General features: G+C 41.7%; 1 protein-coding gene across 1 annotated transcript; it reads right to left on the reverse strand.

The window, feature by feature from the left end:
- Positions 1-1,009: 1,009 nt before the first annotated feature.
- Positions 1,010-24,889, reverse strand: lmo1 (LIM domain only 1). The gene is made up of 4 exons (XM_005724317.2): positions 24,077-24,889; positions 10,680-10,893; positions 3,021-3,146; positions 1,010-1,528 (listed from the first exon to the last, which is right to left on the reverse strand). The coding sequence occupies exons 1-4, from the start codon at positions 24,096-24,098 to the stop codon at positions 1,423-1,425; spliced, it is 468 nt and encodes a 155-aa protein (XP_005724374.1). The 5' UTR covers positions 24,099-24,889; the 3' UTR covers positions 1,010-1,422.
- Positions 24,890-26,087: the final 1,198 nt, after the last annotated feature.

The following is a 26,087-nucleotide window of genomic DNA, read 5'->3' on the forward strand; positions in this document are numbered from 1 at the left end:
CGTCCAAACCGATGTGCAACAATACTTCTTACTGACCTTGGATGGAAATGAAATGGATGATGAGCCATGAATTTTTAAAAACTGCTTCGCAGTGTGTAAAAATGTGGCTGTTTCAGTTTTGCTGGGTGTAACATCACATAAATGTTGAGATTTATTTTGTAATTATAGCTTGTTACTGCTAGTAACTGTGTAGTAACAACAAGAAACTATGATTACTATTTAACTTTCAGCCTTAATGTATTAAAAACAAATCCATGGTAATCAGTGTTCCTGCACATAGTCTTTTGCTGTGTGCAGGAACACTGCAGTTAATATATGCTTAACGCCTTTCCCCCTCCTTTAATTTAAAGATTAATGTGTACAAATACATGTAATAAGCAAAGCCACTGAAGTGGATTATCACTTGATGGAGTGGCTGCAAATCTTGACAGCTCGACCAGAGTTGGTATATCTGATATAACCTCATCAGATAAACAGACAGTGTCACACATCTCCATTAACAGTCTTCTGGGGAAAGTACCCTTTAATACAGCTCTGCACTTGTGTAGCTGATGAGTTTGAATGAGCTCAAACTCAATGAGCATTTATTTTCTCTCTAATTTATTTGCTGTTGCATTTCATTTCCAGGCCAATTCACCCTCATAATCAGATGGCAATTAGTGAAGCATGAATCACACAGAGCAGCTCAGCTTATCTCAGCCCCCTTTCATGACACCTGCACGCTCACAACAACACGGATTTGGAGAAGCATTCTTTTATTCCAAATAAAATCTTATTTAGTTCATTTTAAACAGCATTTCTAATTCCATCAGAACTCTGCAAAATGTAATAAAACTTGTTTCGTTGCATCATGTTTTAAAGAGGACTTCAAATAATTTTTTTTTCTCGCCTGCAGGGCTCTTTACAGCATTGCAGTTTTCTGATACATGATTACATATCAACACGTGGGCCAACTCCTTCCAACAACAACTTTGGTTTTTGGTAAGAGAAAAAAAAAAATCTCACTATGAACATTTAAGAATCTTTAATTCACACTAGTAATAAAATTGCATTACATTTCATAAAATAAATGTTCCAGTTTATATATACAGAGAAAACAGACTGTACATACCCTCCAGTGAACCATTTCTTAAAGAAAAAGAAAACAAACCTGAAACAAATTTCACAAAACATACAAGCAATACAGTGCTCAGCTAAGCAGGCACAACTGTACATCAAAATTTGTAACTGCTCAGTGTTGAGGGGGGGATGTGGGAGGGGCAAAAAGTTTAACATTTACAATAGAGTCCTTAGGGACTGATAAAGGGGTCTTAAAAAGTATTGCAGGCAAGCAGACAGACGCTTGTCTTTTTTCCAAGTGCAGCGGAACATCCATCTCGTGTGTAACGTGTGGAGCCGGCTGTTGCTGCCGTCGGGGTCCAACTATTGGACCTGTGTCTCAAAGCTCCCATTCAGCTGACCTTCCTCATAGTCCATTTGACACAAAATCATGTTGTTTTTTAGGAAAAACTTGTCCCCGACGCAAAACCTGTTGGCACACAAAAACAAAAGGCGAAAAAAAAAAAACATTGTCAAAAACAAAACGAAAACAAAAAGATGATTAATGCTGGCATCACGACAAAGTGGTGTGTGTTTGTTGACTGGTTGACTCTGCTCTGGCAGTGAAAACGCTGCGTTTAGGATCAGCAGGTACTGATGATTCTGTTTGATCGCACCCATTTGGCTCGAGACATTTTACCTCATGCGCCGAGACCGCGGCTCGCCAGATTCAGAGTCTGTTTTGATGGCCATCGTAAAATGTGTGGTTTCAAATAAAAGTAGATTAAAACCCTAAACAGTTTCGAATCAAACAGACACAGGCGCTGGCACCCAATGAAAAGCAGGTCAGCTCTCCTTGGCCAGGCAAAAGCGGCGGTGGCGCCGCAAGAGTTTCCAAGGAAACTCTGCCACGGGGTTAGCTTTTCACACACCAGTTTAGTTCCGGTGCTCGAAAACATTTTTCCTCCAAAGTCTCACAGTCAGTTGGAGAGGGAAAAATAACTCATAGCAGCCTGCCCCACTGATGTTCTTCTGTGTGCTGCTGTTTGTTTGTGTGACACAGTGGACACAGCTCCATAATGTGACTGAAGGGGAGTGAAGATAAGAATACAGCTGAAAATGGCTTGGCTTTAGTAATGTGCCAGGCTGGTAACACAGTAAATAAAGCTGGTAACGGTCACAGCCGTGGCAATACTGTGCCAGATGAGACCTGGCTTTGTGTCTGCCAGCTGAGAAAAGAGACTGCAGTCATAATTCCCTTACAGCAGGTGTTCACTATGGTAACTGAATCTGGTCTGCAGAAGGTTAATGGGCTTGTGCTGTGTGGAGGAACAGGGTCACAGCACCCCTGACAAGCATGCAAAGGACGTTCTGCTTTCAGAGAGGTGCCATTACTGACAGTATATTAATGGGAAAAAGCAATATTTGGCTATGTCATATTCTGTGTACATCATACCATACAGTAGGCTTTGTGCTTGCTCCAATTCTATAATAGTTCCTATCCCTTAGGAAAACACCATTTCACACCTGTGTCTATTCTCTTTTGTGCAACAGCACAAATCTGGAGGACGTCATTTTTTATTTTTTTTTGTGGCTCCTTTGCCTCCTCGGACAAATGAGAACAAAAGCTAATTTTACATCCCATTGGCTTAAAAGATTTACAGATCTAGCCACAAACAAGGACAAAGTGCTGGCAGCGTGACATAATAGAAAATAATTAGCAGGGCATTACAAATGCAATGCAACCTTGATTCTTGCAACACAAGCCAACCACAATTTACTCCCCCCACCACCAATTATAAACTGTGGTCTGCAATAATGGAATGAAATATAAAATTTCTTTTCCACCTGAGATTATTTTTTAAGAGCCTCGAATATTTAAGCCACTGGCCATTTTAACGCCCTATTTGTGTGTGTGTGTGTGTGTGTGTGTTTTTCTTAAATATGCAATGTTGTTGTGCAGTTATGACCCCCATTCTTACCTCTGGTTACAAAGCTGACAGGCAAAACAGTCCAAATGGTAAACATTATCTCTGGCTCTCATCACCATTTCAAAGGCTGGGATCAGTTTACTGCAGGCTGCACAGTTCCCCGTTGTACCAAAGAGCCTGAAAGACAGAGCGCACAGACAGAGATTAACCCACCTTCTCTTTACCTAGATGCAGTAAAGAGAGCAAACAAACACGTAGCAAAATGACAGCAAGAAATGTAAAAGAAAGAAGTTCAATAAAAACAGGGGCTTTCACAGGAAAAAGGGAGTGAAAATCGAATTGAAGGCAAAAATCTTTCTTGGCATCCAGTTGGTATATTTGTTAATGAGAGTTACAAACATAGATCTTAATTCTTGGCTAATGATCTAATTATAATGATCACATGGTTTTAATCTCCTTCTTCAAAGAATTTCCCTCTCGCACACTGCAAAAGCAACGAAAACAGGTCTGAGGCAAACCATTTGAACTGCTGAAAGTTTTCTTCTTTCAAAACAAAACTACCTAATGAGTCTGTCTTCAACCAAATCCAGCTGGATTTTTTTTGCACATGAGGCTACACTCTATAATGTAGTCATAAGTTCAAAAAGATTTCTGTTACAAGGATTCAGGCTCAAACCCTCGCTCTCTCGCTTTTCTCCGTCTTCCTCTTTCATTCAGAGAAGAACCTGAGACAGTGATGGTAGATGCAACCTTGAGGAGTTAACTAAATGTTTTACAGTGAACAGACTCACTGCTCAAACCTCACTGCGGCTTGTTTGGGCTTATTAGATAGGAGCCAAATGATAAAGGTCACAAACACAGCAAGGAGGCACTGGTGTAGATCTCCTCAAAGCCAAAAAAAAAAAAAAAAAAAAAGGAACCTCAAATGCTTTCCTCAGTCAGATTTACATTTTCATTTTCCAAGCGCCTGCCCCTATGTTTAATTTGGAGATTCTGAAGCACAGATAGATTTATATATTCTGCAGCAGGAAAAGGACCGCTTCACAGCTTTGCAAGAGGGGATAAGGCAACAGCAGATTGTCATTCCAACAGTATGTTAAACACTTTTCCCCCCCAAACTTGTAGAGCTCAGACAGAGGAGTCCCCGTGTTGATATTCTGCCTCGTTTATGCGAGTCCCATTCAGTTGCTTTCACCTTGTTAAAGAAAATGTCTATCCAGCAGCTCTGCTTCTAATTAGGGGCCACTGCCCCAGAGGAGCAGGAAAGACAGAAACAGAGGGAGAAAGGTTGTTATGTTCCATGAGAGGGATTCACAGGGTGTTAAACTGAAACATTGTTACAACTGGTTACTGTTTCAGTAACAAAAAGGAAAAAAAAATACTGAATGTTCTCATACAGTAGACATCTGCCACCCACGGGGTGCTCTGTAACTCAAAGAATGTTTTTCCCCCCCTCTTTAGAGAGACACAAAGACTTATCCAAACAGCTTTAAAAAATTGCAATCTCACACATTCAGTATTGATCTGAAAACAGAGCAAATACCAGTGCTACAGAACCTGACCTTGTTATCACACTATTCCAGCATTCATATTACAAGACATGAGTGAGTTTGTGTGGACAAAGCACAAGTATTGGCAACCGTGAACTGTTGAGTTTCCAGCTTATAAATGAACCCCTTTTCTCTCTCTCTCTCTCTCTCTTTTTTTTTATTTTTTTTTAACCTGGATGGAAAAAAAGAGAAAACTCCAGAGCACCCAGAGTCATCATGACATTCAGAGACTCTTCCATGTAGTGAGCAGGTCATAGTGATGTCCTTTCTCTCCCTCAGGGAACCTAAGCTATAAAAGAGCCTAGAGAACCCTTGGTCATTTACAGCAATTGACATGCACACACCTATAGCAGCCAGAAGGATTATTCTAACCCATCTCCATTACACCCTGCTGGGCTGCAGACATGGTGCTCAGTTGATACATACAGGTTGTGAAAACGCCTGGTGGGGAAGCCCAGCTTGCTCCTGACACCAAGTTCCGCCTTCAGTCAGAGCAGCGTGTCACATCTGTGGCTACTTTTTACTTTGCGGCTACATCTATACTCTCCACAAACCAGTAATTCAAATAGTGTGGGTATAACCTCTTTTCCACTCTATTATGAGGGTTATTTGAGCTCGTCGTTGGATACGAAACATTTACAACATAAAGCCTGCAGAACCTGGTAAACACCCACGTCTTTCAAACTCCACAGTGAGAAAGTATTCTGCTAATGGCACCAAAAAGGGGTTAGAGGCCTTCAGTATGGAAGGACGGTAACGGCTCTCATAACCGGTCTGTCTTAAGCGTCTTAATAGTCTTTCGTGCTAACCTGATTTCTTTATCAGCTTTGTGATTTGAAATCGCAGGCAGATATTTGGCACAGAGAAGTTGGAGTGCAAAAAAGTGCTCTCGGTAATCGCTGTGTCCCACTCATACTGTTCTTCAGCCAACAGCTGACGTGTCTGGGTTATAATGTGGCATCAACATATGGCTTAATTGAGCCCCTTGTGCTAAGAGGAGATTACAGGCTGAGTGAACTGTTCAGCACACATTATACTCTTTTCTTCCTGCTCCTATGAACCTAAAAGGCAGTCAGAGAGAAACACCACTGTAGCAGAGCATCCTAAGTAATGAGTTTCATACTAAAATGCAATGTTAGCCAACAGATCCCAACATATTAGCACAAAAATGAAGACGCAAGCTATTCAGAGTCACCTTTAACTTGTACTTAAGTATAGATTGTGTGTGATCAAGGACTCTGCAATTATACACAACATGTGTACTACAACATATATAAAACTGCATTAATTTTAACCATCATTTTTTTTATAAACTTGACATGCTTCACCGCACCCAAACAGTGCATTCCACGAACATAAGCTGTAAATGGGTTTTGTTCATTAATTCATTTCATTTAAAGTAGATTTTCTTTTTGTTTGAATAGACTATTTTTGGAGGAATTCGAATGCATTGTTCTGACACATGTCCCGTATTGTAGGAGTGCAGTGGCTCATGCACTTCAATTTCCCTGGCCATTTGGATTAAATAAATCAATATTCTCTGAAGAAAAGTGTAAAAAAAAAAAAAAAAGAAAGAAAGAAAAAAAAATCAACATCAACACCATTTTTTCGGCATTTATGACTGGCAAATTTCTCCAGCTTGTAATGCACCAAGGCCTGTGTGCTTTGCTGATCAATCATCGGTATTGTAGCAGGGTTTGTAGCAAGAAGCCCTCTTTTAAAATTGAACAATTCTGTGGTTCATATAAATGGATTAAAGGGTTAGAAGTGCTGATTTGGATTGCTCACCACAGCCTGTGATGCATTCTCATATGGATTTCTAAATGGCATAATGCAGTATAAGTAAAAGCAAGCTGGATGTGCTTATTAGATGAGTGTTGTGTTTTTGCAAACTTAAAAATGTTTTTACTGGCAGTAGCGGCAGAACTCAAACTGAAGTGGTAATGCTTTTAGGTATAAATACAAGTTAGGTTTTGATAAAGATGTGCTAGCATCCTGCTAAATTTGCTATTGTCGATGTTTTGCAGTTATTACTGTTAAGTCTTAATCTTTGTGGAAAAGATCAACAATGAACATTAACCTTAGCTCTTAAATAAACTGGCCGAATCTTATCGTAACCACCTCGTAGTACCGCATCAACCAAGTAGAGCACTTTGCTTTCAGACTGATGGCTTGCTTTTGTTTCTTAAGTAGAATAGGAGGCAGAGCCTTCAGCTTACAGTTAGGTCTGGGTCAGGTGACCCTAAATCCTCCCTTAATTATGCTGCAATAGGCCGAGGCTGATATGGGCTTCCCATAATGCACTGAGTTTCTTCTTCACTCACTGTGCACTCGTACACACAGTGTGTTTTTTGCCCCGTCTTTTGTCCCAACCGGTCGCAGCAGATGGTCGCCCCTCCCTGAGCCTGGTTCTGCTGGACGTTTCTTCCTGTTAAAAAGGAGCTTTTCCTTTCCACTTTCGGGGGTTGTTTGACTGATGGGATTTTCTTTGTATTATTGTAGGGTCTTTACCTTGCAACAAAAAGTGCCTTGAGGAGACTGTTGTTGTGCTTGTCACACTTGCATCAAGTGGTGGCTTGTGTGTGCTACTCTAACACAGCTGGAGTTCACAGGTCATTGGAGAAGTTGGTGATCAATGCAAATTCGTATAATAGCCTTGCCACCCCATAGTTTTGCAATATGGGCTGGCAAGGTAAGAAAATGTTAACGACATTGTTGTACCACTGTTGTCGTTCCATATTCTACGACATGTCTTTAACGCACACTGTGATGTTTTTAATGTGTTTTTTGCAGACTGAGATTAAACATTTTATAATTAAATATTTCAGATTGCTAAATCTAAGGGTGGCAATGCCGGGGTGTGAGAATGTTACTATAATGGCCATGAAAGAAAGACTCTCTATGCCAAACGTACATTTTTACTTTAGACACTGATCACCAGTCTTGGTAAGTATTAGGATCAAGACAGCTTAAAAAAACCTTAATATATCTGCAGTATAATATGCAGCAAACTGTATTATCAATAAAGTAATTTTGTGGTTCATCTAATGACCTTAATTGACACCTTTCAGATACACAGTGATGAGTGACACCTTAAATTGCATCTGTAGACGAATAGATATGTGTGTCTCTGCTTAACAATGCTGAAATTACTCTTATCTCACCATCTCAAGATTATAGGCTTTGTTTGGATCACTTGCCGTCATTATTATGGCTTAGGTCTAATTATATGCATGCTGACTTTGGGTTTTTAAACAATTAAGTTGCATTTTAGGTTCTTAACTTTATAGAATTTGTATACTTGCCTTATCCCTGCTTTCTACCATCTTCAGTGCAGGGGAATGAAGCCTATTCTCGACTCCTTAAAAGAGCTCCTATTTAGTAGCTAAAAATGTAACTTTGTGTGCTGGTGTGGGATGTTGCGAGCAAAGTTGGACAGCAGGAACATAAAGGAGCTCTCCTTCCTCTGTTATTGAGTTATTACAATGGGTCTTTAGAGAAAAGAGGGCCTTCTTTAGTTCTTTCAACTCGCTGCTTTGCTAACTTCAAACCCTTAAAGCTCCTACAGTGCATCATCTGCCTCTCTGAATTGCTTCTCTCAGATTGGGCTGTGGCTCTTGAAGTTTTCTACCTGTTCTCTGAGCTCTTTGAGACTTCCCTGCCTGCATAGGGTTTGTCAGATTTCATAAAAGGGAAAACTGTTAATGCATGCGTCGCGTGTTCTGACCTTCCTCAACAGTTGTGTCTTTTTTGAAAGTGTAAACCTCTGTACAGATCTATCTCGCCTGAAAAAGAAGAGCGACTGTTTCACTTCCTCAAGGAGTAAGAAGAAGACTGATCTGAAAAACAGTCACATCCATGTGGAGCCATCCTCTATCACATTGCTATTCAGCTGGTTTTAGGATAACTTATAATGTCCATTATCTTGAAAACGTTTTCCTCTTACAGTTAATTACACCACATTTTGATAAGTGGCTTACTATTATGTCCACTCTAATATATGAAACAGAATATTGAATTATTTCTAGCTTCATGTCCTGATGATCGTATCATCACTATATATACGAGGGGTTAAAGGTTTTACGACTTCACCAAAAGACTGACAATAAAGAAAATGCTTAATAAAGCTGCTATTCTTACAAGGAAGTCGCTTACAAAAAGAAAGATGCAGGGAACTGACATCAGGTGGATTAAAACTAAACTTTTTGATGGTGCATGGTTTTGAAGGGCACGGGAGGACACTGGCTGAGGTGTGCATTTTGTGTGTTTGTGTGTGTGTGTGTGTGTGCGCGCACTGGAGTGTAATATTCAGTAAAGTGTGGGTGCATTCAATAAGTTGCTAATGCCACTGAAGGACAATCACAGATGGAGCTCCTATAATAATTAATGTGAGCATGGCAGGGTTCCAAACCCTGGGAAATAACCAAAGTGTGTTTGATCCACTGCTTGTATTTAATGAAGTGCGGGAGGCTAATTCAGTGTACAGATTTAACTTCATTACTGCAGGTGAGCAGAGCCTTCGTCTTACTACAGAGAAAAGAAGGAATGAAAAGGAAACCGGCACTGCATGGAGACTGCATCACCTACTTTCAAATACTCTGGTCTCTCAAACTGCCTCTTTCCTATATACGCAAGGCAAGGGTTTTAATTTGTTCCATAATAGAATTCATCTCGAGCATCTCAGCCATTAAGTGTTCTGCATTTGTCGCAGGCTGAAGAGCAGGCGAGTGGGATGGATTTCATTAGACAATCTGGGGCAGCAGAGGAGCACAGGAAGCTCTCTACAGCTCCGTCCTTTTTATTCTTATTTTAGTATTCCTAACTCTTGATTCCATATGTCATTCTCTTCATTTCATCCCTTCTGTGACCTCTACATCTTAGTGGCCTAATGTGCGAGAAAGCTTTTCCTTCTCCCTTTACAGTGCCAGTAGGCACTTATGGCTTCAGGGTTGAGGTTGCTGTCCTTTCAGCTGATGTATTTTACCAAGTGAAACTCTGAGCTTCATCATTTTTGCCTTCTCTCGGTCATTTGCCCATTTATTATTACCTCATCTGCACCATCTGCCCCTTTTGGGGGAAACATCAGGTCTTAGTCAACCTCGCACTGCATCTTAAAAGCATTAACTGTGGGTGGGGACTGATGGATGGTAATGGCCTATCTCAACGTAACATCCCTAAGCACCTCGCAAGTGGGCTGTAGGCTTCTTCCAGGTCGAAGGAAGAGCTGAAATAAAAGTGAAATGTCATTAAAAGGCATCAGTGAGGTAGAGGAAAGCCAGGTTGATTAAAGCTCTCTGTGCTGAATTTTAGTGGCTATTTAAGTGATGCTGCTCTTTTTTAATTTACCATCTTAAATTGGAATAAACTAATCAAAACTTAAATGGGTAGCAGTAAGAGATAAAAGTGAACACGCTGTGAGACAAGGAGGCAGAAGGAAAATGGAGAAAGGGGAAGGGGGGAGGACGGTGCAGGGCCGGGTGTTTCGGGAGGAGGGGCCTAAGGCATCTTTAAGTCGGCCCCAGGGGGATTCCCCCTCAAATAAATGGTAGGGAATGTGACCTAACGCCCAGGAAATGGTCATGTTTAATTTAACAAGCAGATGGCAGGGGTATCAGAAAGAAGGGGTGGGGGGGGGGCAGCACTAGTGAAGCAACAAGCCTGCCTGGAGGTTTCTCACAGCCTACAGTGCTGATACAACCAAAAACATGTCGTCATGACAGAACTCTAGTTCATTGTTCATGTAAAGAAGAAATCTATATATGGTTGTGTGTCCACGTGGTTTATCCTAGATGTTGGAACTGTGATTTGTGTTTGTGGACAATTTTTTTTTAAATAAAAAAGAGGAAGAAGGAAAAATGGTGTTCCAAAAATTGCCCGTATTTTTCTCCTTATGCAAAACAAATTAGCCTTCACCTGTATACATTCTGTAAAAGAATAAGGCGTTAACCTTATCTGATGGAAAATGATTTTAAAAGTGTTCGCGACTCATACTGACAAAGCACAACAAACCCTACCGGGAGGGTTATATGCGAAACTGAAAAGAGAGGAGGGAACAAAAAAAACAACAACTCTGCGATCCTTTTGAGTAACACAATTTTTGGAACGACATCGCTTTTGTGCTTGTTGTGAGGGGAGAAAGGTGATTGTGTGTCTTTCTTGCCTCAGGTAGTCCCTGCGACAGAGGATGAGGTTGGCTTTCGTATAGAGGGTGGAGCCCACCTCCCCCAGGCGGCAGTCGCAGCAGGCACATTTGAGACAGTCCTCATGCCAGTATTTGTCCAGGGCCTTGAGCAGGTAGCGGTCTTTAATCTTGCGATTGCAGCCAGCACACCCCTTCTGTTTCCCTTTGGGCTGGACGGAGAGCATCGGCACACCTGTAGTGATAAGGAGACAAACAGCCACGCGTGATTTACGGCCGGGGAACACGAGTGACTTTTCATGTTCTCTTTTTGATAAGCTGGCTGCTTCTCGAGGCGTCTAAGCCTGGCCTCGCACACGGCCACAGCACACTGCCTACCTGCTTCATATGCATTAAAGGAAACATTCTTCCATGTAGATAGGCACACAGGTCACATTGGACAACAAAGCCTCGACTTACTTGTTCCACTAAGAACATGCTGTAATACAAAAGTTACATGATCACTGGCAGCAGGCTTCAGAGGACGGAGCACGTCTCAGGTAGTTCTCAGAGTTATTTTGCTTACCGAGGTATTTACAACAAGCTGCGTAGTATGTTAGTGACCTATCATTTCATCAAAGCCCATTTCACTCAACTGTCCACAGCTGTAAAAGCTCCTCGTGGGCTTTGTTTGGTATAGATTAACATTAACCTTTTAAAAAGCCTCTGACCACAAAAACGTTGCTACCAGACCCCAGTGAGATATGTTATGGCCTAAGTGCCTTTTAGCACACGCAGGGACACACACACAGACACGGACTCATATACACACGTGTGTGCGCACACAAATTGCCAACACACACAGGGCTCCCTGCTCAGAGCATTACAGCCTTTCCTCCTTTTACACTTATCTGTACTCATGTGTCTGCAATGAGCGAGCCTAAGTTACCAAACTCGCAAATTGCCCTGCTGTCACGCAGGTCCCCTTTAAGTGCGCCTTTTAGCCTCCTAAAGGACAAATAAAGTCCATTTAATAACTGCACTAAACACTAATAGTCTATGTGTGGTTGACATTTGTGTTTGGACTAAAAGCCCCCCTCAGGCCACTGCTGGTACAGAGGCAGGGGTGCGCAGCTCCCCTCTGTAGCACTAACAGGTCTGCCACAGCTGAAAGCACAAGACAACAGCTCTTAAGACACTCTCTCACACACTGAGCTATTGATCCATCTAAAAGAACACACAGTGGACGCCACTTGCCACTCTACTTTCAAAACACATTTCTCTCCCTCTCTCTCTCTCAAAAAAAAAAAAAAAAGACTGGACAGTCTGCAACATGGGGGGTCAGGCCAACATTTTGTATGTGTGGGCATCTGTAAAGGGCCCCATTTTAAAGACGGGTTATACAGTTTTTATGAAATGTCACTGTTGCACTTTAAAGTTGTGCATGCGGTCCAAACACACACACACACACACACGCAGGCGTTTCTCAGGAATGAAAGTATGCAAACATGTGACATATTGTGTAGTTGTGTTATGTTACGTGTGAATAAGGTCATCCTGTAGTTGGATCCGTTTTAACTTCTGCAGTTTACTGAGCGATACACACAACTTCAGCTGGTAACAAGGGACTGCTTCGCTCCGCGCTGTTTTTCTCAGCTCAATCTGTCAAGTTCGCTCTCCTTCACAGAAATCTTACACCGCTTTTCAGCAGAACTTCTTTGGAACAGAAAATCATTATCATTCTCCCTGCCTTTTTTCTCCTTCTTTCACATGCTCTCACACGCAAGCAAGTGGACCCACAAAGTACCTCATTGGATCCAGATTTGCGCTGCAATTTTTTAAGGGCCATCCGCACATCAATAATGCTATGACTGTAATACAAATAGCACCCCCCCTCTTTCTTTTTTTTTTAAGGAGGTGAAGGGAATTGCAGGGCTTGTTAGTCAAATTTATGACTTTGGTTTATATGTCAGTAAGTGCTGTGGTGGTGTTGAGCCGTCTTATTTCTTTATCAGAAGTAGAAAGGAGAGGCTAATTGGTCCAGTGCTGGTGATGTGAGCCATCAATTAGTGTTCTGCCTGCCCTCCAGCTCCCTCGTCTCCCTCCTTCCCAAAACAGACCCCTTGAAGCTGCCGCATTAGGATCACAAACCCTGCTATAAATACCAATGTTCAGTGTAAATGAAGCTAAAAAGCTTCAAATTCAAGCCACACTGGATAAGGGCGGACTCTTCTACCTGTATTTCATGGCTTGTTAGGGGAGCTCTCTGCAGGTATGCCAACAGTGCTCGCCTGACAGGCTTCTACAGAACTAAAAACAGTCTTAATGAGGAGAGAGAAAATGCCTGTGTGTGTGTGTGTGTGTGTTTCAGAGGTTGTGCAAAGAAAAATATAGAAGTTGCTGCATTTCCCTCAGGGATTTCAAAAATCTTTAATTTGCCTTTTATGACACCTAATTAGTTATTCTACTCAAAATCTTTGCTTTAAATAAGAGAACTAATTATACAAAAAGGTCGTTCCTCCACCTCCGGAGGGCTACTCGTAATTGGTCGAGACCACCACCACTCGCAACACTTCCCTTAAACATATCGCGTGTGTTTTACATCACATTTGAAAAGGCCAAAGCTTAACCCATCATGGAGTTACTGTGTGCTGCTCAACACTTTTTTCTTTTCTTTTTTTTTTAAATAAAACGCTTCTCGGCATCATTAAGGTGACAACACAGACTGTTTCTTCATGTCACTGAGGTTTCTCTGTTTCTTTATGCAGATGTCCCGGTCCTTAGGCCTAACTAAGAAAGACACCTCAGCAGAGGAGCACCAAATGTCTGCCAAGAAACCAATATGCCTCTTCCTTGCAGCAACACTGGGGAGGGGGAAAGAAAAAAAAAACCCAAAAACACAAGTTTGATGTCTTCTACCAAAGCAGCCTCTGGAAAACTGCTTTAATAGTAGTGTAGCAAGCAGTAGCTAAAACCTACTAAACAAAGAGCGGTGACAGAAAAAAAATGATTGTGTAAAGTAAATGTCTTTTCAATTCCCCTAATGCCATGAGACATTTTCTTGCACCTGTCACCACTCCCGGCGCTCTGTGAAACGGTGGAGTAGAACAGACCCTCCAAAGCTTGCCACCTCCCAGAAAGAAAAGCTGCATTATGAAAGGAAGCAGCAGACTAGGAGGCAGCCTCCACTTAATCCAATCCATTTAACAGATACAAGTGCCACTGACCTTCCAGTGTCATTTGATGTTACCAAAAGCATGCCTCTCCACATCACGATTCATTCTCCAACAAGGGATGCATTTTACCCCTCAAAGTGGAGAGACAGCACTTGGCCTGCCAAATATCCTTCCTGAGGAGAAATTTAATTTGCCATTAGCACTGTGTGAAAATGCCTGTCATCTCCCTCTTTTTCCTCCCCTTTAAAGATTGTATCTTTCAGGAATATGTACAGTTAGTTTTACTCAAGCCAAGCAGTCTGTCAAAGCATGTATTTCCCATTATAGATAGCATCCGATTTCTGTTACCCCATTTACACTTCCATCTGTAGAGCTATCAACAAAATCACATCAGTCCACTAACCTTTCTGATATATTTAAGGTTTTAAAAGAAAACACGCTGGATGGAGCACTCAAGGAAATACAGGGGAGGAAAATGGAAAAATACAATTATCACACAGACATGGGAAAACCTGTAAAAAAAAAAAAAAAAAACCAAAAAAACCCTACAATTTGCCCCAAACTCCCTTTCCCCTCCCCATCATTACCATTAAAGTGTTGGTTGCTATTTTAAAACAAGTGAGCAGGTGCTTGAATGGTATTCCGCATACACTAATTTATACGAATCCCGGAGCCACCATCAGCTCTGCTGTGTCATTTCATGCAGACTAAAAGGAAGACTGGTTAGTCTTGTATCAGCTTCTGTGGGCGTAAAGGTGTGGGAATGATAATATTAGTCTGAATAATCACCCGCTAAAATCAGCACTGTTTCTTCTTATATTAAATTTACAATGAAAGAAAAAGAAAACTTGACAGTAAATGTTTATTCACTAAAGAACTAAACTGATTTCATATCAGAAATAGCTTTAAAACAATATAATTTTAATGTTGATTAGCCAGTTGTCTCATTTGATAGGGAAACAAACTCACAAATTCACCCCTTCACTAGTCAACTGCTGTACATGCACACACACCCACACACTCCCAGTGGAACAGCTGCTCTCACAGGCACTCAACCTTTAATGGCAGAAAGGACAGTTACATCTGCTTCTCTGTTTGTTAAATGTCTTTTGATCAATTAAAAGCTCTGACGCCATGGTGCGATGCAGACTTTGCTGGTTCACGGGGAGGTAAAGGATCTTGATGAGACTCGCTCAGCCTTCCTGACACATGGGGAGGGAGGTGGTCTTTCAAGGAAGTGGAAGCTGGCCCTGGGTGGGCCTCTTCTTGGGGGCCCCTATAATTCCAACTCCCAGCTGCACTAAATAAGAACGCGTTAGCCACCGGCGTGGTGAATACACAGAGCGCGATGCTCGGGGAAATTAGATACTGTATTAGCAAATGATTGCATTTATCTGGAACAAGCGCATGTGTCATTATCCCCACCACCACCACCCTCTCCTTTATTCAAACCACTCCTGCACAAGACATCGGGCCGGATATTAACAGAGTCTTTAAACTGCTGCATGAAGTTACAAACGATGCTGAGCTCAAATAACTCGAAAAAGTGAAGAATAGTAGAAAAAAATCCAAACTTACTGTGCTGATTTTGGTCTAGTTCTTTATCCAAGTGTTTTGTGCTTCAGCCATGTTGTGGCCTTGGCATTGGAAAATAAAATTTGTCCCTGGGCCAAGGTGTCTGCCACTGAGGTTAATAGGCATCTCATGCAGATGTCTTGCTATTGTGCGCATAAATCAGCCCCTTTTCATTCAGCTTCCATCATTGCTGTAATTGAGTCCGTAGACGTGTTTTTATATCTCCGAGACAAAATACAAGACATCTGGTAATAATATCAGCTGGAATAGACATGTCAGTCGAAAGCAGAGTGATGAGCGCATTCTGAATGATAAACAAAATAAAGAACACTGAATCATGTGCCTATCGTTAGCTGGCACATATGCAAGGAGCAAAAGAAGAGATATGCATGAACACGTGCATATGCTCTCTCGAATTAGGCCCAAGTCAATATTACATTTCATACTGGCTGTGTTTTTTTTGTTTTTCCCCCCTCTCATAATTTGCTCTAAGAGCCTACTATGTTACCGTGCGGCATGCTACTTTTCCAGATGGTTGTGTATGAATGCTAGGGTCTGTGAGGTGATTTCTGGGACTGTATGCATGCTATGATTATGACATAATTAACACCCACAGTAAGTGGGAGAGAGCAGACAGGGCTGGTGCAGTTGAGGAGGGGACTGTTCATTAACAAGATGCACTCTCTCAAACTTTGCAGCTTGCTGTGGCTAATAAGCCCCGCTGAAACGGAGCCCAGCCGTCCCTTGCATTGACCCTGGCACTGCCCAGGATAAGGGAGGGTTTTGTCTCCTGGAATAATTGCTCTTTTCACATGTTACAAGTGTCCTGACCCCCACGGTCGGCAGCCACTTTCCCTACCATAATTACTCCTGATCCGCTCCAAATGAGTCAGGCACATTAGGGCTGCAATAACACTGGCCCAGCTTCAAGCGCGGCATGGGGAGTCTCAGCAGAGCAGCCTGGAACAGGGCTGCCTTTTCTCCCAGCCTACGGTCATTTCCATCACGTCAGAGGTGCATTTCTTACACTTGAAGTCAGCACGAAGGCCCTAGGCCCTTTTTCTAAAGGCTTACAGAAGGTATTGTTAGCTCCTGGTGCTCACTACTCACTGTGGTTTGGCTGCACACTCCATCCCAATTAACGGAAAACTTCATTAGGGTGCTTTTTTTCCACACTTTTCAGCCCCCTATTATTTTTAATTTATTCACATGGGGTTAATTAAAAGAAATGTATCACAGAGATATGCAACAGCTTTCTAATTAAATTCATTGCTGCTTTTTTTTTTTTTCAAGACATGAAACTGGCAGAGTTTCCAAATTATTACAGAAGGCGACTTGTTCCAACACTTGGTTGCTCAGTAGTAGGTTGAGATTAGAGCTCTGCAAGGTAAGCTGTCAACAGCAGAAAGAGAGTGAGGGGGAAAGAATGAGGAAAAAGAAAATGAGAGTGGGGGATTAAGATGAATGAGGAGGAGGAGAAGAGACGCAAAAAACAGCCATGGTTTGATCGTGCAGTTTTACTCCAAATAAACCCCAAGAGAGGTCTTAAAGAAGGAAGACTGTCAGTGTTGACAGATCAAGGAGACCATTTGATATTTCATCCAGCCAATCACATGTGGGCTCACTGTTGAGCTTTGTCTGCCGTTGGTCTAAGGTATTTAGTTCTCGAAACCTGCCATTTTGCAGCTTTTCATTTAAGTGCAAGCTGTCAATAATCGAGAAGGTGAATGCATCTTCATCTCAGTTGAGTACAGTAGGCACAAGATCAACTGACATTTCCCCCAGAGTCTCCATTTGAGATTGAATAAAGTTTTTTTTTAAAATCTATATATTGTCAAACTAGATACTTTTAAACCTTTATAGAAGAGGCAATCTTATCTGCCACTTTCTGATTCCTGTCAAGAAAAAAAGAAAGAAAGAAATCAAACCATTAGACCCGTCACAGCCACTTTCCGCCATCCGGAACAGAATGCACAAACACTTTTCAGTCCACATTAAAAATGCATTTGGAGATGGAAAAATGGAGCCCTCTAAAGTTTGTGTCACTCATGAGGTCAGGAAGTGATGTACGAAATCCTTCCCACTCCCCAGCAATTACTGCACACTTATTATTTCAAAGGATATGCCAGGAGACAGGTGTGCCATTCAGGGTCCTCGGTGTGTTGAAAATGGAAGGGAAGACGGAACACCATACTGTGGTGCACTATGTGAGGTTCTTTAATCTTGAATAATGCAAATTCCCCACAGGGGGCAGTTATTTGGCAGCACAGGCCTCTAATGTCATTCAAGCACCTACTCCCACACCTGATGGGGTAAATAATGAGGGAGGTTGGGTGCACAATTAGAGAAAGAGGTCTTCATGAAGAAGCTGTCTCGCAAAGTCAGGCCTGTCCCAAAACTCTCAAAAGGGAAACGCCATAGAGGATATTTGATGTTTCATTATGAAAATGGTCTTAATGAATACGTTTGAATACTATTTTATTACCCCGTAATATAAAAGAGCTATGCCATTCCCTCTAGGAGTAATTCCTGTTGCTGGCTAAAATCAAATGGCTGGTCAAATGAAATGTAATAAAATGAAATGAAAGGTAATGTGATTGAAACGGGGGCCAAAAGTGTCTGAGGAACAGGTTTAACTTTAACTTCATTGGGAAAACACACGCACACACACACACACACACACACACAAATGGCATTATTTGATCAGAAGCTGTATTTGCAAATACTCAGTCAATATCAAAAGCCTAATCTAACTCTAAGGGGCAACAAAAAGGCTGTCTTAATCACGGGCTTTAATTAGCTATTTAAGATTTTATTACCTAAAGGTCAACCAATGAGGGGTTAGCTCTCAGCAAGTTGGCTCTTATTTAAGTGAAGGCACCCAGGCTCTTCTATTTACCAACAAGATAATTGCAAGATCTTAATAAAGTGTGACGGCTCCACCCTCCTTTCTTTTGGATTCCTCTATTTCATGCTATAAATCAGCTTTTAATTTTGATGTTTTGGGCATAAATAAAAAAGAAACGCAAGCATCAGTTTAAGTATTTCAATACGTGTCATTTTAAGCTGTGTAAAACATTAGAACAAAAAGGTTTATGGCAAATTTATGACAAAATTAAGTTGCCCTAAAAGAATCAAACTAATTTTTCAGAAACATTGAATCTGCTTAAATCTGTTTTCAGAAGTTGAGAGTGGAGTGAAGTTAGTCTGAAAGTTTAAAAGCCCCGCTAGCAGCCCCTAGAGGCTGCGCTGCTCCTTACACTTACAGGAACAAAGTCTCTTTCACTGACCAGTGAACACTTACACCCTAAGAAACAAATCCGCACAGGCAGGGCCAGAGACAGATGAAAATGTACAACAATCGGCGTTTCTGCAAACGGAAATATGACAACGGCAAAAACTATAGAGCGAGCATGCGATGAAAGGCAGCATAGGCTAATAACGCCTTGTTGATTTCCAAGCACCTATTGGCCAATTTTGATGACTTTTAGTGAGGGCAGTGGCAAAGGTTTATCTCATCCGAGATCCGGTTTCCTGAATTTGCATGACTGGATTTGTGCTCATAGATACTGTGATGAAGGATTGAAAGATCAAAACAAACAAAAAAAACATATACGCAATTAGGATTTCTTTGTTAGCTTTGCACAAAGCATTAATAGCTATGAAAGTAAAAAGGAGGAGTAAGTAGTAATCAATATGTCATACTGATATAGTCAGTAGATTCTTTAAAATCTCCGAATAGGGTTTTGCGATTAAAAAAAAAACACATGTATGCATACTTTTAAAAAATGTGCATCAAGGGATTAAATCAGGAGGGTTTAAATAAAATGTAGGTTAGTTTGATTTGTGACACAAGAAGGCGTTAAAAGGCTGATAGGATTCGAGAGTCAGGTTAAACACGATTCAGGACGCACCATCGTAATCAAACAAACATAAACATCCATTTATATTTCAGGTATTTCAGGTTTAAAATCTTTCCAAATGTCATTTAACCACCCCCCCCCCCCCCCCCCCCCCATTGTAGCAAAGCTGCTGAAGAACGATAGTTGGTGGCTTTGTAGTTTTGACATCTGCTCATCTCAAGAACTTTGTTGCATGTCATTCGTCTCTCCCATGTTTCCTGTCTTCCTTTTCTAAGCCTATGATGACAGAATAGAGGAGAAATGATTTTTTTTCTCTCAGCGAGCAAAGAGTGAGCTTTAGTGAGTGCGGAACGACACACAAGCAGCAGCCGTGAGCATGCAACCGGTAAACAGGTGAATAAATAACTTCATGTTAAAAAACAAAACAACAGCAGGAAAAAAATAACTGATGAGATGTTGCAGGAAGTGTGTACATGTATGTTTGCAGAGGCATCAGTGTATCGGTTTTCTCCCCCCCCCCCTTGCCACGTAAACATGAGCGCAGTCAATAACTGCTGGAGGGAGTCGGCTTCACGGTGACAGGTAGCAGTGAGACTTGCTTTCAACAGGTTCAAACAGATGAAGCAGTATCGTGTATACAGTGTATACGCATGTATTGTGTTAGTTATTCAATCAGTGTTGACACCAGTAAAGCGCCTCATCTAATATTTTTAGATGTATTCTTCTGCATTTGCCTCTGAACTTGCACTAAGACACAAGGTTTCCCCCAGTGTCTGTGACTCATCTCAGCTTGTTAGAATATATGCAGATTTGGGAAAATGCTGCATTGGTCCTGCTCATTTTATACTGGCTGAATCTCACCAGTCTCGCAATATTCCTGCTGATGCTGAAAACATCGTTTTTGAAGTGAATAAAAACAAGCCAAAAACAAAAAAGGGGGTCAGACTTGGGACAACACAACAGGGATGGTCTGTTCTCTGTGATGCATGTGGTGGCAGCAGATCTTGTTGTGAGAATTTGTATGATAACATAGCTAGCATGTGGCCTCTGGCAATAATAAAAGGGATGCTCTTACAGCTCAAGAGTGCATAATTGAGTTTGTGTGCCACACTGATGAGTGCAGCAATTTACATCGGAGGCAGGTGGGCGCGCTCGCTAACACGCGTCTCTTAAGTCTCAGTTCAGTCTCTTTGAATTCCACTTAGATCATGGAAAGTGATACAAATCTCCCGCACTCGTAAAATATGAAACGATCAGGACTGATAGGGATCTAGAGGTTTTAGTGGTGACAGACGAAATTGTCTCTTGTGAGGCTTCTGCATTTGTAAGATCAGGCTCAGATTAGATGGAATTAAACACTCGCAGCTGAAAATTGTATTAATGCGATTTTGTGTGCATTTTTTTTTCTTCTGAGCTCAGCTAAAATGAATAAAGTGAAATGATTTACATGGACAGCCAAAACAGTGAGGGTGTAAGACTGTTGCTTGTCAGTGCAGGGTATATTGTGCTATTTACGCACATGTATTTTTTTTTTGGTACCATTTTGTTACATATTTATAAAAAAATACATTTAAAAAAGCACTAGGTTACACTTTGTAAATGTTTCAAATACTCAACTGCCTCCTGACAAACTGTGTGTAAGAGGAGAAAAGTTCAATACAGGCAACGCAGGTGCCTATAATAAAGCTTAATAAAAAAAAACGTACTGACTTAAGAAATATCAAACGCAGCAATGTGTTTGTAATATTGTTCAAGCCCTAGAGCACCAAAACCAGATGTAATTTCAATATTTGAAATGGGCAAGTTTAATTTTGAAGTAAGACCAAACCAATAAGCTGAGAAAATAGCAAATACGAGAGAGCAAATTGCATTCCTTTGTAAAAGTGAAAAGACTTAAGGAACATATAAAAGTAATCTCCAACTGGAAATTAGAAATCAACCCTCAGAAAGCAAATAACAGAAAAGAAATATTACTGTCCACTTTCTAAATCAATATAACATCGCTACAAGACAGTATTACCATGGTAACACTGGTAAAGAATGAAGCAATTCTTATTATTTCAAAATAAAAATCGGAGCCCGAAGCCCAAGTTTTATTACAGCAGCTGACAGAAAGATCGCCAGTCTGTATTCATCTGGAGCACTGCTTTTCAATCACATGCTTTATGAATGTACACATTTTTAGTGGACAGGTTGATAACAGGATCTTAAATTAACAAGCACAGGTAACTGGAAACTTGTAAGTAGCTGGAGGTTTTTTTTTTTTTCTCCTGTTTTCTCCCCCCCCCCGCCCTTTGGTTCAGGTCTGTAAAGAGTATACTGTAGTTATGGTAATGTTCAGCAGGAAGATGCCTTCAGCGTGGACCCACTTTCTTCTCCTGCAGTGTACGAAGAAAGAGAGAAAACGGCTGAGTTGCTTTTTCCACCCCTCTCAAATTATACGCAAATTGGAACCTCATATCGCAGAGTAAAATAAAATGTTGACAGTGAATATTTTGGTACATGTTGCTATTCATTGCCCACTATAACCTGCATATTAGGTCACTTCACAGAGCAGTGCCTGTGTTCCTACTGCAGTCGTCCTCTGTGCTCCCAGACTCAGGGCTCTGCCAGATAATATACATACAAGGATAATGACCTAATCATCTGAGAGTAAGGAGCTAAGTTTACACACAGTATCCACAGGTATCTGCATCCAACATGAAACCATTCAGGACGAGGATTTCAATGACAGCTGACAGGGGTGCGTCACAAATTTTTATTTCACATTTTCGACTCGAGACAAACTTGCGCAGTGGGAAGAGAACTGGTATCAGTCACAGAGGCTCGTTTCTGGTAATTGCTTTTGCAGCACAAATTGTTGCAGACTTTTCTAAGAGGAGTCAGAGTTCAAAAACGGTCTGCCAAACAAGCAGCATCATTACTTTGTTGCCAACTTGGATCGCTGGCTTTGAACACGAGAACAGACACACTGATGATCTGTTTTATAGCCCGCGCAAGGACTGAAATATGAACACTTAGGCGACTCGCACACGGGCATAGTAGTACATCAATCAAGGAAACAAAAAACAAATAAACTAACAAAAAAAACAAAACAGCAACGCAGAGTAAGCACACATAAACACACGTGTGGCCACCCAGACCCACACCTCCACTGCCACATACGCATGCATCTGTTTGCGCAGGCACTAAGTGGATACATTAGACGTGAAGGTTGAATTGACAAGCCTATAACTTTGGAGCCAATAAACGCTAAGAGGCATCATAGAGAAAGAGACCAGATCCGAGCCGCTCTGCTGACAACCTGGCCAAAATGCTGGAGCTGCTGGTTGGACCCAGCAAATAAAGGGTGAAGCTTTTAGGCAATGAGCAGCAGGTGATCTCAGCTTTTCTGCAAGTCCTAATGCTCCTAAAAGCCTCTCTCCCTGGTTCTGTAATTGGGCATCAGTAGTTAATGTAGTATTGACTGCATTACATGCTCCTGTGCATCCTTTCCCACTAATGCCATTTGCATCACCTTGTACATTTACCATATTGCTTAGCCAATAACTGTTAAAAGCAATCTGAATCATGAATCATATAGGGAACTTTTAGCAAGACAGACATCCAAAGGAGACAATTTACAGTTGAGTTAATTTGAGTACATTAGCAGCACAACATAGATTCAGCCAGACAGACCAATTTATGTCTCTACCGCAGTCCTTTTATTGGTTTTTGGATGTGTAAGTGAAAGGATGCTCCTCTAAGATGAATGAAAGATCCATTTTCAAACATAAATAATGGGTTACAGATGCATCCATTACTTTTGGAGGAGGAGGAGTCCTGCACAAACCGGAGTGTACAAGAGAAATATCCCGTACTTTGAGAAATAACATGCACACACACGCACACACGGGAGAAAAAAAGAAGTGTTTTATGGTCGTGGTGGCTGTCAGCGTGCATGCCAGCAGGTGGTCTGTATTGTCAGCAAATCGACCTCAAAATACTCTTAAAGAAGTGACAGAATAAAGACATGCAACACACACCTACTTGGTTTTTAGTTCATCTCAATCAGGTTGTGCAAATGTGTTCAGAGCATATGCACTAAACAGAGCCGAATGTGACGGATGCACTGCACACATCTCAACATCGGCTTAATCCAAAATGGGACGTCATTAGAGGCGAATTTGATTTAAATTAAAATTAATTAGATTGCCTCGCCCATTAACCTAAATACATTGAAATAGATAAGTAATGCAAGTAGGCCTATTTGGATGGAAAGTGAGCGAACGCTGCACAGGCGCTATCCATAATTTGCAATCAAGTTAAAAGCACTCTGCTGTCATCTCCCATCCCGTGGTGATGTCAAAGGCTGCCTCGCCAACTTCACAGACGCAAAAAGCACTTAGGAGGAGGAAAGAAAAGAGGAGCCACATGCACTGCAGTCTGTGTGGAGTATCATCAAACTCTGGCTCACACGAAGAAAGACAAAAAAGAAAACAAAAAAAGAAAGGCAAAAAAAAAGGCTACAAACAAATCCCGTTTATAATAAACTCTCCCTAACTGAACTGCAGTTTGGCATTTGTAGGGTTTTTTCTGGAAGAGCGCATCAACTTCGTGGTACAGAAAGCACATACGATATTGTTAGTTAACAAAAAAGGAGGGGAGGGGAAGAGAAAAAATCGCCCGGACCCCATCGTGACTGAATGGGGTTGAAAAAGCCAGCGTTAAGCGGAGGCTGCCGGTGCACAGGGTCCGGGGAAAAAACACTCAGTGTGTAAAATGTCACTAGTTTGCCGCGTTACTCCCTAGGTTATAGCATCCTACGGTGGTAGACGTTACTCACCCTCTTCCTTGTCCAACACCATCGTCCTGAGGAACGAGGAGTCCTTCCTCGGGCGATCCGTCCTCGGCTCCAGCAGGCTGCACCGCTCGGTGTGCTCACAGCTTCTCCTGGAAATGGCTTTGAAACGCGCGGTTGACTAGACTACGCCTCGATAAACCGAAACCCTGGAAAGATGAATTGCCGTCTGCGCGTTTTCTCCCTCCTATCAATAATAATTCACACACGGAATACGGCGATAAACACGACGAGAAACCCCTATCCGGACTGAAGTGCAGCGCAAACAAATAGCGATCAAACAGCGTCGGTTGCTCTTGATAAATTCCATGCGAATAGAATAAAAAAAGAAAAAAGAGGAGGGGGGCAAAAACAATGAAAAGCGATACAAATCTAGTGTCGCCTATCTGTAACTGTGCACACACGGTCGGATCAGACGCTCAGACTGAACGGCTGAGCTCTCCTCGCTTCTTAATATTCTCTCTTTCCCGTTCTCATTTGCTCCGAAACGGCAACTATATTCAAACAAATCCAATTGCAAATCTGACAACTGCTAAAAGCAAACTCGCGCCGCCTCTCTCCCAGTTTATGTGCCGCGCTCGCCTCTGCTGCTACTGAATAAATGCGCGCAGTTTCCAGAGACCCTCGGATTCCCCTGTTAATTAAATCAATTCATTATGCTCAGATCTGATTAGCAGCCCTTCCCCCCTCTTTGAATCAATTATTCAATACACAAACATAATTGCTTGTGCCAGAGGTGTCTAAGTATTAGCTTATTTAACTCCAAGGACACTAATTACCCCTAGGGCAAGGGAACTTTTCTCATTAATTCTGACAAAACACAAAAGCACAGCTAAGGGAAAGTGTGTGTATGTGTGTGTGTGTGCGTGTATGTTACTGGTCCGCCTGCCAGTCTGAATGTGCGCGATCGAGAGGGAGAAAGAAGGAGAGCGCGCATGCACCTAAGTTGGTATTGATGCACGTGCGCACGCACGCGGGTGCATGTTTCAGGGAGAATGAGAGAGAGGAAGAGAGACGTTGAAGGAGAGCAATAGTGCTTCACTGGTACAGTTTGAGTAAACATAAAACGCGCTCATTGTTTTTTGTTTTTTTCCCCCTTCTCCCTACTTTTTTTTTTCTTCTGCAGAATTTAATAGAAATAGCATCTAATTGTGGTCTGTTTAGCAGTTAATTAGTGTCCAGACACAGTTATCATACAGGCTGCAGATAAACAGTCGTTTCAAAAGACAGCACAACAGATGGGCTGCGTTTTTGATTAGTGGGTAGATAGAAGGTTCAGTTTCGAATCTGGTAATATAATTGTTGCCTGTTATTGCCAAGATGAAAGTGTTGCTGTTTCATGGTGGAGCCTTAAATAGCACCACTTTCACTTGCCCTGCGGAGACTGTTAACCAATTAAGGGTGAGATCCAACAAAGATTAGCCATTTAGGAGAGTAGAGTGGAGTATAGCTACAATAATGTAGGTTCGTCAGCAGCCAGCAGGCTGTCTGTGGTGTGAGCTTGCTCAGTCTGTCCTTGCCTTCTGTTACATTTTGCACACATATTACAGACCTCCTCCAGGCACATCATCATTAACTCCCATATAAGCAAATTATTGTAATAAACAATAGCGATAATAATGCAATTTCTATTCAGAACTGTTTCGGAGCACATTTTAGTAACTTTGCCGTGGCGAAAGCTTATCTGTGAGATAAAACTTTGATGACGAAGCGCGAGCTAAACTGCACCGGTTTTGAGTTGATTATAGGTTCCGTTTTAACACTAGTTTACAGTGGATGAACTATGCATGTTTTATTATGCCGTAATTATCCTGCTCTGCAATTGAAATAAACATTTTATAGGCCGTTCTAATGTGATCATGCACTACAAATCTAAGGTATAAAGCTGACTGTACATGGCCCGTAGGGGTAATTTCAGTTTTCAGCGCAGCAGGCTGTGGTGAGATTGGGTTGGCCCTCAAATCAATGGGCTGATCCTTCTCTGTATAGCGTTCTG

The sequence above is a fragment of the Pundamilia nyererei genome, unplaced genomic scaffold (assembly GCF_000239375.1).
Source record: "Pundamilia nyererei isolate P.nyererei 1_Seehausen unplaced genomic scaffold, PunNye1.0 scaffold00011, whole genome shotgun sequence".
NCBI lineage: Eukaryota > Metazoa > Chordata > Actinopteri > Cichliformes > Cichlidae > Pundamilia > Pundamilia nyererei.

Bases quoted from the DNA above. Each gene is read 5' to 3' on its own strand.
- lmo1 (XM_005724317.2), bottom strand. From the start codon at position 24,098: ATGGTGTTGGACAAGGAAGAGG. The intron at 3,147-10,679 runs GCAAGAAAGACA...TCTGTCTTTCAG, and splicing joins TGTCGCAGGGACTACCTGAG to GCTCTTTGGTACAACGGGGA. The intron at 1,529-3,020 runs GTAAGAATGGGG...GTGTGCCAACAG, and splicing joins TGTCAGCTTTGTAACCAGAG to GTTTTGCGTCGGGGACAAGT.